The sequence below is a fragment of the Panthera pardus genome, unplaced genomic scaffold, assembly GCF_024362965.1.
Source record: "Panthera pardus isolate Hobbes unplaced genomic scaffold, ASM2436296v1 HiC_scaffold_6, whole genome shotgun sequence".
Classification (NCBI taxonomy): Eukaryota; Metazoa; Chordata; class Mammalia; order Carnivora; family Felidae; genus Panthera; species Panthera pardus.
The window spans coordinates 129,920,873-129,938,646 of record NW_026526991.1 but is presented as its reverse complement, the minus strand read 5'-3'; the positions used below and the strand labels follow the sequence as shown (position 1 = coordinate 129,938,646).

Sequence of the window (17,774 nt, the reverse complement as noted above, 5' to 3'; positions counted from 1 at the left end):
ATGTGGAGAATAATGCAAGAGCAGGCTGTCACTCACTAAGAGGGATAGATCAAAGAACTGCATATTCATGGACAGGAGTTTCTGTATTTTGCCCGCTCCCCCTTTAGGCCTATATTATCACTTAATTTAGATACCAACTGTCTTCTGTTCATTTGGTCCCCTTGGTGCAGAGTGTGAATACAGAGAGGCCAACGATTTTGAAATCCTGAGGGTTTGGAAGAGCGTAAGGAGATTATTCACAAGACCGTTCTCTTCCATCCTGGTATTCATACATAGGATCTGTTTCTAGTTGGAGGTTAGAGCAGCTCCAAGGAAGATAATCCTTTTGAAGCATTTGAAGGTGGTTGAAGTGACACCAAAACAAAAGGAAGAGCTTCAAGAGCTGCAGTGGACATTGCCTCCTAAGAAGTTATCTTCCCCTATGGTATTCCGATCCTTTGTTACATTGTATAATCAGAATAAGCTTTAGGTCTGAGATGAGGCTAGAGTTATTTGTGTTGGTGAGAGAGAGGTGTTTGTGAACCTGTCAGACATTTTCCTACTGAGGGCACTTAAAGCTGACCTGCAATGTGTGCAGGTGCCTTTTTGTCATCTGTGGCGTGGTTTTTCCTTTGCCTTCGGCAGGAAAGTCTGATGGTTAAGAATTGGACTCTCGAATCGGGGCCGTCTGCCTGGCTTTGGATTTTGGTCCCACCAGCATCTTGAGCAAATTGCTTAATCTCTCTAAGCCCCATCTGGAAATTTGAGAAAATAATAGGATTGGCATGGGAATTAAATGAGATAAAACATTTAAAATGCTTGCCACTGTTTCTGGCATGTAGTAAACACACGGAAATGCTGCTTGTTGTTACATTTTGGATTTAGTCAAAGCTCCATTGACCAAAATAACTTTAGTTCACTTAGAGTGTGTACCACTCCTCGGAAGCAAAGAGTGAAAAATAACCAGGAGGTGGGGTTTTTAAAAGTCCACAACTAAGCCGTGTTGCCTGAAACTGTTCTTTGCTCTGTCTTTAAGCTGTTTCTTCAGTCTGTTTAGTTCTGTGGTAATATCACGGGAACCTAACATACAGCAGGATATCCCTCCACAATCTGGGCCAGTCTGGTGGCGTTGTGTTAGCTTTGTCATTGTCCTTGTCAGCTTTAATGCTGAGAGACCATATTGTTGTTATTGACTCAGCATTATTATTCAGTGTTTATTACATGGTTCAGAGATGACTAGGTGGGTAAGAATACAAGTTGATTTTTTGATGAGTTCTAGAACTTTGACTCAGGCTTAAGAATCATTAGCTAGATAACTTTGGGCCATCTGCTTTACTTTTTAAAATCGGTTATTTTCCTCAAACATAAGAGCTATATTAAATAATCTTTTAAGCCCCCTTTTACCTTTAAAATTGTATTAGAATAACTTGTCTGTGTGTATATAATTATGTTCCCTTGGTCTAGAATCAGATAAGATCTAGAATTCTGGAATCTAGAAGAGGATACTGAATGTATAAGGTACTGAATGGGATACAGAATGGAGTAGGTACTTTGTCATTTAATTCTTTTACATCTGTTGGACAGACCTCATTGGACTCTCACCTGACTTGGATTTCAGTGACCGATCTAAGCTCTTTCTGGACAGCCTCATTAGTTTGTGTAAAGCACATTCTCCCCTGGAGTAGCACTTAACATGTTATATGGTGATTTTTTTTTTTTTTCAGCTTTTGAGTTTCATAGTCTCACTTGAAATTGGTTAAAGTTTAGCAGATTTACAAATAGAGTAGTAAGATCTAGTGGTTGACCTTAAAAGCCTGAAGAATTAAGCTTTTCAATGTAAAATTGTAAAATTCGATAAATCAGATATTAGTTTTAAGAACTGAACTAGCCCATGAATAATCTCTGTGCACACAAACCATTTCTGATTTGCCGGAAAACTTAATAAATGATGCATGAGTCGATGTCCTCTTGACTCTGAAAGCAAGCCATCATTTCTTTTCAGTTGTTAAAGACTATATGCCTCAAGGTCAAAATAATAGCATTACGTTTAGGTACCTGTTGCAGAATTTCTTGATGATTTATTATTACAGAGTAAAAAGATTATCCCATGAGATTCTGAAGTGACTTCAGGTTGTGGCTTCGCCCTCCCTTAATTGTCTGAAACAAATTAAAGCAGCTTTATAGCTCTGGCAGTCCAGTCTGCTGAATGGGATTCCACCAAAACACATCCAGACACATGGTGGGTTCTTAGCCTTAGGTGCTCACTGCCAACCAAGGAAGGGTTTCCAGATCTTAAGGCCACCTCTGTCTTCTGTCGTAGAAGGTGGTCAGATGCTGTAAATTTCTGATTTGCTTACTGCATTTCCTGTGTTGCTGCCGATATCTGCTGGTGTCTGATTTCTGGAAGGCCCATGTACTCAGAATTCTCTTGAGCTTGTGCCTTTCATGCTGTAATTTCAGTGTGGTTCTTTGGATTTGGTGGTTTTTTGTTTCGTCACCACGGTTGTTAATATATGAGCCGAATTTAGTTTCCCACAATCTTTATTGATATTGTTAATTTTCAGTCTCCTATCGAATGTACATCATTAACATTTCCCATTTTATTTTAAAATAAAGGTAACAAGTAATTAAAAAATTGAGTTTGGAATTTTTCTCTCTGCTTATGATTGGTCTTTTAAAATGATGCCTTTTTGGTAAATTTATTTATTATTATTGTTTTTTTTGTTTTTTGTTTTTTGTTTTTTTTAGTGTCATTCTTCCACTTCCTCAGAATGTGAAGGATTATTTACTCGATGATGGAACTCTGGTGGTTTCAGGAAGGTAAAGTGTACCAGGAAAAATTCTTTAAACTTTATCACAAAGAAATGTTGCAGTGATTAGATCTCAATAATTACCAGGTAAAATAAATACATTAGCTTTGGCACAATTCTCTCCTTTTTTTCCCCTAGTTAAAATTACATCCTGATCTTTGTCGGGTATTTCTTGTCAGTGTTCAATTAATAAGACTCAGAATTGAGTACTCCTTCCTCTGATAGTTGCTGGTTGTGAAACTGGGCAGTTCCTTCCATCTCTTGCTTGAGAAAATGGAGGGGGGTGGGGGCAGGAAGAGGGCCCATTAGGACCCTCTGAAGTTCTTCAGCCTGTTTTCGTTTTCGTTTTCTTTTTTTTTTTTTTTTTTGAGATCTTTCAACTTTTAAGATAAAAAATTAATTGTCCATTACAAACAGAAAGCTTTACTAGGGTATCGTGTAATTCCTTAACCTTTTCTTCCCCATGCTTAACCCCCCTCCACCTTCTCTGTTGCTGTAATTCCTCTAGTTATAAAGGGACGACATTACCATGCTTCAGTCTTTTTAGGGCAAACTTGAAAAAGTTTAAGAATCATAGAATGTAATGAAGTTCCTAGTTTGCTCACAGGTCATGTTACCTAAATAAATGCTCATCCCTCACTTCCTTTCTGAACTAGCTTAACAGGAACCCTTGGTGTACAGAACTCCTTTTTTTTGTAGAATTCCAGGTTGGAAATAATTTTCCCTTGGAATTACTATTATTATCATTATTATCCTTTTTTTTTTTTTTTTAAGTATTCTTCACGCCCAGCATGGAGCCCTTGGTTTTTAAGTATTCTTCATGCCCAGCATAGAGCATGGAGGGCTTGAACTCATGACCCTGCGATCAAAACCTGAGCTGAGATCAAGAGTCAGATGCTCAACCGACTGAGCCACCCAGGCGTCCCTCCCTTGGAATTGTTGAAAAAAAATTTTTTTATTGTGATAAAATGCCCATAACATAAAGTTTGCTATCATAATTATTTTTCAGTGCACAGCTCAGGGGAAGTAAGTGCATTTATAATGTGCAACCGTCACCACCATCCACCTCCAGAACTCTTTCCATCTTGTAAAACTAAAACTCAGCCCCCATTAGACACGAACTACTCATTTCTCTTCCCACTAGCCCCTCCTAACCACTGTTCTACCTTCTGTGCCTATGATTTTGAGTACTCTAAATACCCCACATGAACAGACTCGTAGGGGATTTGTCCTTTTGTGACTGGCTTTATTTCACTCAGCCATAATGTCCACAAGCTTCACCCATATTCTAGCGTGTGTCAGAATTTCTTTCCTTTTAAGGCTGAATACTGCTTCATGGTATGAGTGGGCACATTTTGGTGCCTCACTTTTACTCTTTACCTCATTTTATTTTTCTGCATAATACTTACTTCCATCTGGCATAATTCCCATAATTGTTCTTTTATTAGAGTGCAGGCTTCATGAGAACGGGGACTTGGACAGGTCTGTTCCTGGCGCTTGGGGCAGTACCTGATACGTGAGAGGTGCTTGGTAGACATTTGTTGGATGAAGGAACTTGGGAATAGAATTGTGTGTGTTTTCAGTAACACTAATTTCATACTCTGCTTCCCTTTCTCTTGTGAATTTTCTGTGTAGTTTTCTGGATTACATTTCTGTTTTTGGTTATTCTTAGCCTCATAATAACCTGAAGATTGTTAATGAGAGTCTCATGAATTCTATTGCAGGATTAGGAAACAGTAGAATAGTTAAGCAAGACTCAACTTTGGGGCACTTAAAAACATAATTTTATTATTCTCAAGTCTAGAACAATAATGAGTTTATTTATATAAATGGAACTGTAGAGGTGCCTAGGGGGCTCAGTCGGTTAAGCGCCCGACACTTGATCTCGGCTCAGATGATGGTCTCATGGTCCATGAGATCGAGTTCTGCCTCAGGCTCTGCACTGACAGCGTGGAGGCTGCTTGGGATTCTCTTTGCCCCTCCCTGTGCTCTCTTTCTCACTCTCTCTCTCAAAAATAAATAAATGGGACTACAGAGAAAATAATTTCTAACATTAGAAAGTACTGGGTAGATTTCCGTATTGCAAGCGTATTGAAGAGCTCCGTGTTGTTTTTCATTGGCCAGGTGTTTGTGCGGGCTTGTGGCGTGGGTGGGCCCTGCTAAATACCGTTGCACGGCTCTGTGGCACCTTGCCGCACAGTAGTGCACCCATCAGAGAGGGATCTTGCCCTTTTGGAGTTGGCGGTTCAGCTTCAAGTGTGTGGGAGTGGATACAGCCTAGTGCCTGTCCTCCAGTCCCGTTGCCTGCTGGCAGATCATGTCTTTGTAATTTCTAGTGCTCTGTGCTTGGGTTTCCCTGTCCGTAAATGGGGTGACTGATACCCTAGAACTTACTGCGGGTTGTTGCACAGATGAAAAGAGATAATGTGTAAAATGTTTCGCCCAGTGCCTGGTCTACTGTGTGCTCTGAAGAAACACCACCTGCTCTCACCATCATCATTGATCTCACCTGGAACATTAAGCAAGCACACCAGTAAATATGTAACTGAGAATTCTGATGAGACTTTAAATCACTGGGGGTGGGGTGGCTGAAGATGGCAGGGAAGGACAGAGAATACCCTGAAGAAGTAACTTAGGAGCCTCTCAGTCAGGAAGTTTGGGTGGAAGGTAGTCAGTTGATGGGTGGAGGGAAAGATCTCCCAGGCTGAGGGAACAGCATTAAGGAGTGCTCTGAGGCATGGAAGGTCTTGATCTGCGAGAAACTACAGGGAGTCATGCCGCTGGAGCACGGAGGGCCGAACGGTGCAAGAGTTGGTTGGTGCCACCGGGGAGGTAGTTAGGGGGTGTGTGGGAGTCCTGTTAAAGATTCTAGTATTTATTCTGAGGTCAGTAGGAATGCATTGAAGAGCTCAGAACAAGACAGTGACTTGAGCAGGTTTCAGGGTTTGAACTGGGACCGGTTACCATGTGGGAATTGAAGACTGGTTAGGAGGATACTGCATTGGGCCGAGTTAGAACTGACAGTGGCATGAACTACGATGGTGACACTGGAGGGGAGATGTGAGTGCATGTGAGGTGTTGGAGCTGCACCGTCAGAACTTGGTGACAGAGAAGGAGCTGGCAAGAATTACCCTCTCATTTCTGGCTGAACGTCTGGATGGACGAAGGTGTCATTTACTCTGGCTGAGAAAAACCTTTGATTTGAAAAGGGCAGTAATTTTAGGTGGGGTTATTTTTATAGGTAAAAACTTGAAAATACAGGTGAAATTTAAATGAGGTACATTTACAATAAAATGCACAGATCTTGAGTGTAACGTTTGATGAGTTTTGATAAATAATGCACACTTGTTTCATCACCTTGCCATTGAAAGTATCAAACATTTCCGGGGCATCTGGGTGGCTCAGTCGGTTAAGCGTCTGACTTCAGCTTAGGTCATGATCTCGTGCAGTTTGTGGGTTTGAGCCCCGTATTGGGCTCTAAGCTGACAGCTCAGAGCCTGGAGCCTGCTTCAGATTCTGTGTCTCCTCTCTCTTTGCCCCTCCCCCCCCAGTCGTTCTTGTTCTCATTCTCTTTCTGTCTCTCAAAAATAAACATCAAACAAGAAAGAAAGAAAGAAAGAAAGAAAGAAAGAAAGAAAGAAAGAAAGAAAGAAAGAAAAAAAAAAGAAAATCAAACATTTCCAGTCCCTAGGAAAGTCCCTGCTCTCCCCTGTTGGTCAATCCTGCCCACCTCCTCCAACTCCACCCCAGGCAAACACTGGTCTGATTTCTGTCTCCATGGCTTAGTTCTGTCAGTTCTAGGCCTTGGTGTAAGTGAAATTATATAGTGTGTATTTTTTTGTGTCTGGCTTCAACTCAACATAATGCTTTTGAGATTCATGTGTTACTCTGTTTCATTGCTAAGTAGCTTTCTTCAAACCTTTTTGTTTTAAAGATATTTTTAAGTAATCTCTGCATCCAGCCTGGGGCTCAGACTCACAACCCTGAGCTCACGTGTTACATGCTCTATTGACTGAGCCAGCTAGGTGCCCCCGGATGTGTCTTTTTAAAGCTCAGTGTTTGTTTTGTGTGCGGGCTTGGTTGTGTATCCCTCTCAGTATATTCTTTGCTGTCCTAATCTTTTCATTTTTTTCCTTGGAGCCCATGCTATTTTTTTTTTTTTAATTTTTTTAACCTACGAATTTTTTTTTAAAGTTTTAATTCAAATTCCAGTTAACATACAGTGTAATACTAGTTGCAGGTGTACAATACAGTGATTCCACACTTGGAAACATCACCGGGTCCTCATCATGACAGGTGCGCTCCTTCATCCCCGTCACCTTCTTCGCCCATACCCCCACCCACCTCCCCTCTGGTGACCAGGTGTTTGTTCTCCATAGTTAAGAGTCTGTTTCTTGAAAAATGATGGTCGGTGTGTCACAGTAGTTGGCGGTGCCTTAACCGAATGTGTGTGGTCAGGCCTGAGGGCCCCTTCCGTCCTTGTCAAGGGGAGTGCTGACATCTCAGCTCAGACACTTGCTATCCTAATCTTTTTGACTTTCCCAGGAAGAGTAGGGGGATAAAAAAGTAAAACTAGAACACCCCATGAAGCTTTAATTAACCCCAAAAGAACATAATTTAACTTAACCTAAAGGGATAATTAAACTTTAAATGGGTTAACAGTTTTGGGCAGCCTCCAGGTGATTACAATCTAGATGCACTGGTTATAATATCACATCACTTATCGATCCACGATATTGACCAACGGAGCAAGTTACACTAGGGAAAACAGCACAGTCCTATCCTGGGGTTCATATCGACAGTAGGGTTTATGGCCTCGGATCCAGACATCCCATTGGTTTCATTTGTTCAACTGTTGAAGTCCTGCAGGCCAGAATATCTCTATTCAGGCCAGAGTAATCCAGGTTGGTTTCTGTCTATCAGTAATTTCTCCCTGAGTTCAGATAGTGACAATTAGTTGAATGAGTGTGTATGTTTAAAATATTGTTAATAGAGTACCACAATTGTGTCTATTAATATGTGGACATTTTAGCTCTTTTACATGGGATGTATCCCTGCATCAAGGAATACAGTATTATAGTTACAAACAAATAGAATGGAGTTAATGGACGAGACTTACTGAATATTCTTTCTATTGTGAGTAGGCCAGTAGTGAACTGTGGCTGGTAGACACTGAGATCTGTCGATTAGGCATCTGTCCTTAGCATAGACTATGGGAGTTATGTATGACTCAGTTTTGTTTGGTAAGATAAATTCTGAAATGGTACGGAGTGGGAACAATACGAATGCCTAGAGATTCCATCATGTGTAAAAGATGCCCCACCTTATTACTAATTACCAAAGGAGTACTTATTATAGTAGACTTGAAAACTTTATAGAGAAAATATAAAGAAGCAGAAAAAAATCACTTCTAATTCTACTACCTAAAAGCAAATCCTGTTCAAATATTGGAATATCTTCTCTAGTCTTTTTAAATACATTTTTTAGCCTATCTTACGAGCATACTATATTTTATATAATATGTAATGTCCTATTTTATATAATTTATACTATATTCATCTAGTATGTAATACATATTATACATAATACATGTTTGCATATAATATATATTTTATATAATATATAATTTTATATTCTTTATTTCAGTGACACAATTGTGTAATTTTCCATGTGTTTTTAAGTTTTTTTCTGATTTTTTTAATTTTTTATATTTGAGAGACAGACAGAGCTCAAGCAGGGGAGGGGCATAGAGATGAAGACAGAAAGTGAAGCAGGCTCCAAGCTCTGAGCTGTCAGCACAGAGCCTGACGTGGGGCCCGAACTCACTAGCAGTGAGATCATGACCTGAGCCAAAGTCGGATGCCCAACCGACTGACCCACCCAGGCACCCCCTCCATGTGTTTTTAAAATGGCATAAGATTATTAAAAAAAAAAAAAAATCTTTTTTTAATGTTTATTTTTGAGAGAGAGAGAAAGAGACAGCGTGAGTGGGGGAGGGGCAGGAAAAGAGGGAGACACAGAATCCGACGCAGGCTTCAGGCTCTGAGCTGTCACCACAGAGCCCGACATAGGGCTCAAATCCACAAACAGTGAGATCATGACTTGAGCTGAAGTTGGACGCTCAACCAACTGAGCCACCCAGGCGCCCTGGCATAAAATTATTTTTAGTAACTGCATAATTTCCATGGATATGTACTTGCTGTAATTAATTTCATAGTTGTTGGGCATTTAGGTCATTTGCAAGTTTATAGAAAAATAATTCCTCAATGAACATATTTCTGCATGGAACACCGTTTGCACGTAGGATTATTTCTGTACAATAAGAATCCTAGACTCCAGTTATAGGAGTCTTGACTCCTATATTGACTAGTATTGCCAGATAGTTTTCACTAACCATTGTACCAATTTATATGTTTAACACTAGTGTATTAAGGTACTTATCTCAGAAAGTGGATTTCCTAATTAAATGCTTTCCTCTAGGTTTCCAAATTAGTTGGTACAAAGAAATTAAAAGGCAGACCAAGGCTGTGAATATTTCTTCAGTTTCATCTCTCATGAAGTGAATGTGGCCTTTTTGCTCCCCCAGCTCTTACATACTCTCCTTAACCTGCCACCCAGTGCTCCCTGTGTGTGTTCCCCAGGTCAGTGGGTTGATTTTCATTGCAGATACAGGACATCTGCTATGGTCAGAGTGTTTGTGTGGCCCCCAAATTCATATGTTGACGTCTTGACTCCCAAAGATACTTGGTATTGGAAGGTGGGACCTTTAGGAGGTGATTTGGTCATGAAGGTGGAGCTTTCGTGAATGGCATTTGTGCCCTAATAAAAGGTACCCCAGAGAACTCCCTTGCCCCCTCTGCCATGTGAGGACACGGTGAGAAGGTGGCCATCTGCAGCCCAGAACCTGACCCTGCAGGCACCCTGATGTTGGCTTCCAGCCTCCAGAACTGTGAGAAATAAACTCCTGTTTATAAGCCACTCAGTATAAAGCCACTCAGTGTTTTGTTTTAGTAGCCCAGACAGACTAACTTAGTATCCCATTTTAAACATGACTTAAACAAGGAGGCAAATGAATTATTTCAGAAGTCCTATGACATGGCAATTGTTGGGAAGTGTAGTAGGTCAGTGATGCTAGGACCCAAAAAGAGCTTCTCTGTGAACTTCTTGATTCGCCTCTCCAGGGTCCAAGTTCACCATAGTGGTTTCAAGCATCACGCCCTCCCACTGTCATATCCAGAAGCCAGAAGAAAGGAGATCCTGTCTCACATTCCTCTTGAAGAGCAGAGCAAACCTTCTCGGGAGCTCTCTGTCCCTTGTTGGTCAGGGGTGGGTCCCCCTCAGTGGCAGGGCGTTGGAATAGCCATGAGTGGTGGACTGGTCTGTAGGTACTGGCGTGGTTAGGGAGAAGTCCTCAAGGCACAGGGGCACTTAGTTTCTGAACAAATTGGAGGTTTTATTAATAGAGAAGTGGGGAAATGGGTATTGGGGTTTCCATAGCTCTTGACTCTTCATTCCTAATCTCCCATAACCTCCACATGCAGTACGTTTTTTTTCGTTTCTGCGTTTCAGCTCTGTAAGGGATCTTGTTTACATTTTTAACTTAGTACGGAGTCTGGGCCTAATGAGTATGTATTGAGTGAATGAATGAATAAATGAACATGGTTACTTCACTCTCTTCCACGGTAGAGTCAAATGAATAGTATAGACCAAGGCTGATAACTGGGTTTATCTTGTTTGCCAACTCAGATCTGGTAATGGTTTCCTAGAGTGATGTGTTGAGAAGGATTCTGAGGCTGCATCCAGGGTTCAGTAAGAAAGAAAGCTTGGTTTGATTATTACTGTCTGTAGTGGGTTGGGAAAGGAGGCTGGTAACATCCACTTCTGATACAAGTGAGTCATTTTTTGCACATTTTTAGGTGCCTATAATATGAAATGGGTGCCGAGTGTGTTACTGAGATAACAAGATGGGTGGGGTATCCTACCTTGGGAATCCATGTTCAGTGGCCAAGTTAGATGTAAATAAATAGGTGTCTGGGTTTTGTTTTTTGTTTTTGTTTTTGTTTTTAATAAAAGCATCCATATTCTGATAAGCATGTTTTTCAAGTTTAAATAATCACTGTAAGCTGCAGTAGAGGTGATACTTGAACTGGTCTCACAAATTGGGTCTGACTCAGGTGGTCTGACTCACTGCTTCCAAGAACTAATCTTGATTTGTTCCTTTCTGGTCTTGAGTTCTTTCTTTCCTGACCTGTCTCCCTTAAGGCAGAATAATGATAGACACCAGCTATTAAAGACGTGTTGCGTATGTTCCTGATTTGAATCCTCACAACTCGAGAGTAGCCCCTCTCTTTTGGTTTTGTAGACGGGATAATGGTGCAAAGCTCTCGACTAACAGTGGGAGAACTGACACACTCAGACCATGTCTTTTTCCAAAGCCAGTGCTCTTAAGGGTTCCCATTGCTCTGTGCTGGAGGTGATACAGGAAATACAGAATAGTTCTAAATATTAGCATCATACCATTCCAGTCATCAGTGTTAAGAGCTATACCTTAGAAAGAAAGTCTAGTAAACTTGAGAATTTATACCTTCCGTCATCATTTACAGTGATCCGGTTTTGTGAGCTACCTCAGAGTAGGCATTGTGATAAGTCCTTCTAAGAACTGTATGAAGACACTGATTATAAACATGATTTTTCAATGTATTTCATTATGCAATCAAAAAAACCTGATGTTTTAGAGTGGTAAAACACATTTTCAAGTTCATTGAGTACCTTTTGTATGGTGGAGCAATATTAAAGATGATAATGTCATATTTAAGGATGTGTGGTGTTGAAAGAGATGCAAGAGAAGGAAAGGCTATATAGCTCCTTGAGCAGGGAACTCACAGGTGACAGTGTGTTAGCGTTCTCATTATACTCCAGGGTCTGGGTCTTAGCTTTGTGGATCTGGGAACTCTATTCTTGAGGATTACAGAGGACTGATTAAACTTCAGAGACCTGGGGTGCCTGACTGGCTCAGTAGGTCGTGCACACGACTCTTTATCCCAGGGTTGTGAGTACAAGCCCCACGTTGGGCATAGAGCTTACTTGAAAAAAAAGGTAGGGAACTGATCTGCATTAACCAAAATCACACCAGATTGACTGATTGATTAAATTATTGATAAGTCCACGTGTCAGTTTCTTGATTTATAAAGGAGGATATGCCATTCCAGTGATTGCTGCCGTAACACTTAATTTATTACGCCCTCAGATTTGAATGGAACCACTGTTGGTAGCTTTGTATTTAACAATATACTTACACTAATTATTTCTTAAAAAGATGCTATCTCCACCTTTCTGTTATGATATTTGAAGATTTAGTTTTCCTACACCCTCGAGATCTTCATTACAGCTTTTGGTTAAATCACTAGTCAGTGGTCACAATGTTATGATGTTACTGTTGGCTGCTGAGCCACGTTGTGTACTATGATGACCTTTTTTAAAAAAAAATTATTTTTTGTACTTTTTTTCTTCTTAAGTTTATTTTGAGAGAGGGCACACGTGCAAGCAGGGGAGGGGCAGAGAGAGAGAGAGAGAGAGAGAGAGAGAGAGAGAGAGAATCACATGCAGACTCCACGCCATCAGCACCGAGCCCGACTCGGGGCTCGATCCCACAAACTATGTGATCATGACCTGAGCCCGAGATCACCCAGGCGCCCCAACCTTTTCTTTTTTTATAACCTTGTTTTCTCTGGAACTACTAGCCAGCTTCGTTAAATTTACTTAATTCCCATATGTCTGTCACTAATACTTAGTAATTTTTCCAGTAAACAGGGCGTAAGCCTGTTAGCTGTTTCTCTAAACACTCCAGGACATTTCAGATCCAGCGGGTCCATTTTCCTTTCCCAGATTCATTTTAGCAGTCCATCTTCCTGTTCCAGTCTGGCAGCTCTTCAGGGCTAGTATACAGTTGTTACCTTGGAACTTTCCTATTCTGTGCCTGATTTTCTTTTCCTTGGATATCACGTTTTTGGGTCTCTTGATTTACCCGTTTTATTGAAGCACATGCTCTAAAATGCATAGGAAGAAAAACTTGGAGTCTTTTCATACCTGGAAAAAGTTTTTATTTTACTCTGGATTTTTTTGAGGGGGTGAATTGGCTTAGTATGGGATTTTAGGCAGAGTATTTCCCTGTGATTTTGAAGGCATGGTCTACTATCTTCCATAAAGTCCCATGTCATTCTGATTTGTGTTCCTTTATTGTGACTTGGTTTTCTTTATGAATGTTTTTGAGAATTCCTCTTTCATGTTTTTACATTTCACAATAGCCCTCTGTATTGCCCAAACGTATTGACTTAAAAACAATGAACACTTTGTCAGTGATTGCGTCGCTGGGTGTTGAGAGTTCTCCTTGGGTCTCTCACTTCCTGCTTACCTTGCTAGCAGAGGCACTGATGCCTTTTATTCTTGTTATCTTTTCAAGGATGTTTATATAGCAGAGAGCCTTGGAAGGTAGAGATAGCAGCTCCCTCTCTAGCACAGAACAGGATTTTTATTGTCTAGGACAGGTGAAGACAGTGTTTCTGCCCTTGGGTCAGAGACCGAACCGGTTTACCTTGTAGAAGACGTGATTCCCTAAGTTCAGGGTTCCTCAGTTGTGTTGCAAACCTGGGCCACACCTTGACCTCCCACGGGACTAGACGGGCTAGAGGGAACTGATGCCCATACTTCTTGACACTGGATGAGTCTTCTGTTGGTCTTGCTAAGGCATTCTTGTCGCTGTCGTCATTTGGTGGTTCTGCTAAGATGGCCTCGCTCACGTGTCTGGCAGTTGATGTTGGGTTTCTCTTCCCATGTGGACTCTCATCTCAGAAAGACTACCCTTCTGGGGGAGGGGGCGGGGTGCGCCTGGGTGGCTCAGTCAGTTAAGCATCAGACTCTTGATTTTGGCCCAGGTCATGATCTCATGATTTGGGAGTTCGAGCCCCATGTCGGGCTTTGTGCCGACAGCCTGGAGCCTGCTTGGGATTCACTCTCTCCCTCTCTCTCTGCTTGTCTCCCCCCCTCCCCAAATAAATAAATAAATAAATAAATATTAAATTTTTTTTTTAAAAAAGAAGAAAGACTACCCTTAGTTACTTTGCATAGGGTTGGCAGCATTCCAAATGCTGAGCGGAGGCTGTAAAGGCTTCTGACACCTTGAATTACGTGCTGTCACTTGTGCTACATTTTGCTGATTACAAGGAATCTTGATGCCAGTTTAAATGAAAGGAATGGGGAAATAAATGCCATTATTTGATGGCAAGTGTGGCAAAGTCGCCATGCAGACGAGCATATCAGACCAGATGGCAAGAATTATTGTGGCCATCTTTGCATAGCATTTAAGGTTTTTTTCCTCCATTCTCTATGCTGTGTACTTGGTGAGCCCTTTCATTCTAGAGACCTATTTTTCAGTTTGGGGACATTTAAAAATACTGTATCTTTGATAATTTTTTCTTATTTTCTTGTTTCTCTTTTTTGAACTCCTATTATTTAGATATTGGATCTTGCTGGGTTCTCTGAATTTTATCATTCCTTCTCTGTTACCTGTTTCTTTGTCTTCTTGGTTCTCCTTTCTGGGAAATTTCCTTCATTTTGCCATATTCATGCTATTGAATTTTTAAATTTCAGCTACTTGGGGCACTTGGGTGGCTCAGTCAGTTAAGCATCTGACTTCGGCTCAGGTCATGATCTCGCAGTCTGTGAGTTCGAGCCCCACATTGGCTCTGTGCTGACAGCTCGGAGCCTGGAGCCTGCTTTGGATTCTGGGTCTCTCCCTCTCTCTGCCTCTCCCTGCTTGCTTGCTCTCTCTCTCTCTCTCTCTCTCTCTCAAAAATAAACATTAAGAAAAATAAAGACAACTAAATTTCAGCTACCAGATTTAAATTTCTACAGGTTCAATCCTGTCCTCTGTTCCCTCTGGTCTTCTCTTGTGGATGTAGTATCTTTATTTTTAAGGATATTAATGATTTAAAAAATATTTTTCCTTTTAAAAAACTTTTTTTTTTTTTTTCATCTTGGAGCCTTTCTTTAGTTTTCTAATGATTCTAGGCCTTTTATTCATATTTGAGAGTGAGGGGGACACACACACATACACGCATACACACACACACTTGGAAACTTTGTAAAAACCGGGTGGGGCTCGCTAAGAGTGCCAGCAATGAGCAGAAATTGACGGAAGTTTCCCGGAAAGATCTACAGGTCTTTCCTCTGGGGTGGTTGAGTTTCTACAGAGAAGAATGTTGTAACCTGTGTGTGTTCTGGGAGCAGAGTGGGAGGAAGGGGACTAGGGGCCTCACTGTTAGTGTGACTTTCACAAGGCTGCTTGTCGCACTCTAGCATTTCACCCTCGTATTCCTCCGGGGCAGTATGGACCTGAGTCCTTACCCTCTTTGGTTCATGGAGAGGATTAGTTGTTTTGGTGTGCAGGGTGAGGAAGGCTACGTGTATCTTACTGTCCCTTCTGTGGACTTCACACAAGCAACCTACCTGTTTGTAGCCCAGAACTTCGGTCTCGTCATCAGTGGTAATTCTAGCTTCTCCCTTTTGCTCGCTGGGTTGTCCTCCTCATTGGCTTTCGGTTTTCCAAAGTTCTGTTGCTGTCTCTTTTCTGCAGCTGTCTCTTCTTTGATCCCTTTTTTCCTTGAGAGTTTTCCTATCATTTTAGTGGGGTTTCCAGAGGAGCATAGGGATAGATAAATGCCCCTGGTCAACCAGCAGCCTCCCTTTCCCTTCTTCTTATAGTTTCTTGGTACAGATCCTGTGCTGGTTCTTGTTTGGATTATTATTTGTTTTCATTGACGTGGTGAGTTCTTCGTAGGCCAGTTATTTGTGGTTTAGTGTTGATGAGAGACCAAAGCAGTGTTATTCCTTCTGAGTGTTTTCAGCCTTTGCTTTCTCCCTAGGCAGTGAGGATTGGCTACTAGGTGGTCCATTTCCACCCGTGCTGTGCTCGCCAGCTGCTTCAAAGGAGGCACGTCAAGTCTTTCGTTCCCTGTCTCCCCCCACACGTTTCCGTGGTGCCAGTCAAGGTCCAGGGCAATACCTGACCCCAGCCCACACACTCTTTTCTTACTAGGTAGAAAAAGATTCTTGATTTTGCCTCTCAGGGGGACCCGCTCTTCAGTAGAACAGCTCTTCCGATGATTCCTTTTGCCTTCTTCATCTCACTTGATCTTCCTCGTCTGTGGCAGCACTTTCTCATATATCGGGATTCAGAGTTGTAGATGACTGCTAGTGTCCTTGGAGTTGGAGGTTGAATTTTTCTTTTCCGTGGTTCTAGTGACGTATGAGAAGAGGGCAGGAAGTTTGTATTCTTTTTATTTTGTATTGGTTTTTCTCTCTAAAAAAATGAACTTTTCCTAACATTATCCTCCAATTCTGAGGCTGTCTTTTTATTTTTATTTTAGAGAAAGAGAGCGAGCAAGCGTGTGACAGGGGAGAGGGGCAGAGGGGGAGAGAGAATCTCAAGCAGGTTCCACACTTGGCATGGACCCCAACGTGGAGTCATGACCCTGGGATCATGACCTGAGCCAAAATTGAGAGATGCTCAACCAACTGAGCAAACCATACCCTCTCCCTTTTCAAATATATATTTAGTATGACTGAACTTAGGACTACATACATGGTACTGAAGCCTTTTTCTTGCTTAATTTTTGTTTTATGTTCTTCTAGGGAAGATCCACCAACATGTTCTCAGCCAGACAGTGATGATGAAGCAGAAGAAATACAGGTTGGTTCAGAATAAAACAGCCCATTCTATCATTTCAGTGAGCCCTGAAATGGTTCTCATATTTACATCTTAGCCTATGTTTGGTAAAGTGAGAAATTACATGAAAATCTCGCTTTGACATGTACTTTGTTTTCAGGAAAAGATGTCTCTTATGTATGTATCATTTTTAGATGGAGCATTGCTTTGGGGAAGCCCAGTGCACTATCCACATTTAATACTTTGTTTCTGTCCTCTCCGTGCAGTGGTCGGACGACGAGAACACGGCCACGCTAACGGTAAGAGCAGAGCTGTGCCAGCCGGGGCTCAACCTCACGCTGTCACCTGGGATGTTTCGGGATTTCAGTGCGGATCTCGATGGATTCCCATTTACTTATTTTTCTCGTTGGCTTTTATTTATTAAGGTGCATAGTTGGTGCTGTGACTTGTTTCTCTTAAGCTCTGAAAGAAGTAATCAAGCCTAACATTAAACTTTGATGTTTCCCAGATCTGTGGAACCTAAAGTGAAATCTCTGTTCACTTATTCAAATATATTTAAATGGCATAAAAATTACAGTTTCTTTCAGGTGAGAGTAATGTGTGGCTTTAACCAGTATCTTGTATCAAAATGTGGAAGTGGATTGAGTATTATGGAGTCTTTGAGGATAAGAATGCTGTTGTCTAAGTCAACTTGAAATATATTTTTAATAAAAATATTTTTAAAGGAATGAGTGAAGTAAAACACGTATTTCTAAAAATGTAGTAGGTAAATGAAACTTCTTATACTGTGAGACAAGAGAACTTTTTATCAAATTCTCTGCTAATAGACGTAAAGGCACAACAAAGGAAACTAGTTTTAGGGGAGGTTATATTCTGATACAATTCTAAATAAGAAGATACTTTTGTTTATTTCAACGGAAGAGACCTGGTATATATAGTACAAGCAAAGTAACTGGAGGTGCTTAAGCCAGTGTATTTCCTTAGGTATAAAAAGCATGCCATTATATGCAGGAAGGGAAAGTTTCTATGTTTTCCTTTTACTCTGGATGTCATGCAGGTCAGTCACTCTCTGTTCATGACAGTCCTGTTCAGTTAAACATACATGGTAGTTATCTACCATATTTAGGGCACTGTAGTGAGTTCCGAGCAAAGGTGAATTTGGGTTGCTTCCTTTCCATTAGGGGGTTTATAAGCCAGCAGGGAAAGATGCCTCACTTTGGGGGTAGATGGCAAAGTGCTGTCAGAACAGACAACAGTTAGAA

The 17,774-nt window shown here is 41.2% G+C and overlaps 1 protein-coding gene and 1 pseudogene across 5 annotated transcripts in view; one reads left to right on the top strand and one right to left on the bottom strand.

Annotated features, from left to right (window-relative positions):
- CDC123 (cell division cycle 123) overlaps positions 1-17,774 on the top strand; it is a 57,813-nt gene that overhangs the window by 855 nt on the left and 39,184 nt on the right. For 3 of the 5 annotated variants that reach the window (XM_019460786.2, XM_019460787.2, XM_019460784.2), the window contains exons 2-4: positions 2,728-2,799; positions 16,479-16,536; positions 16,779-16,811. In XM_019460786.2, the coding sequence (XP_019316331.1) occupies positions 2,728-2,799; positions 16,479-16,536; positions 16,779-16,811 (163 nt within the window). The remainder of the gene's footprint in view (positions 1-2,727; positions 2,800-16,478; positions 16,537-16,778; positions 16,812-17,774) is intronic. The other 2 variants (XM_019460788.2, XM_019460785.2) reach the window with 1 other exon arrangement.
- Positions 7,186-7,304, bottom strand: LOC128775203 (U6atac minor spliceosomal RNA; annotated as a pseudogene).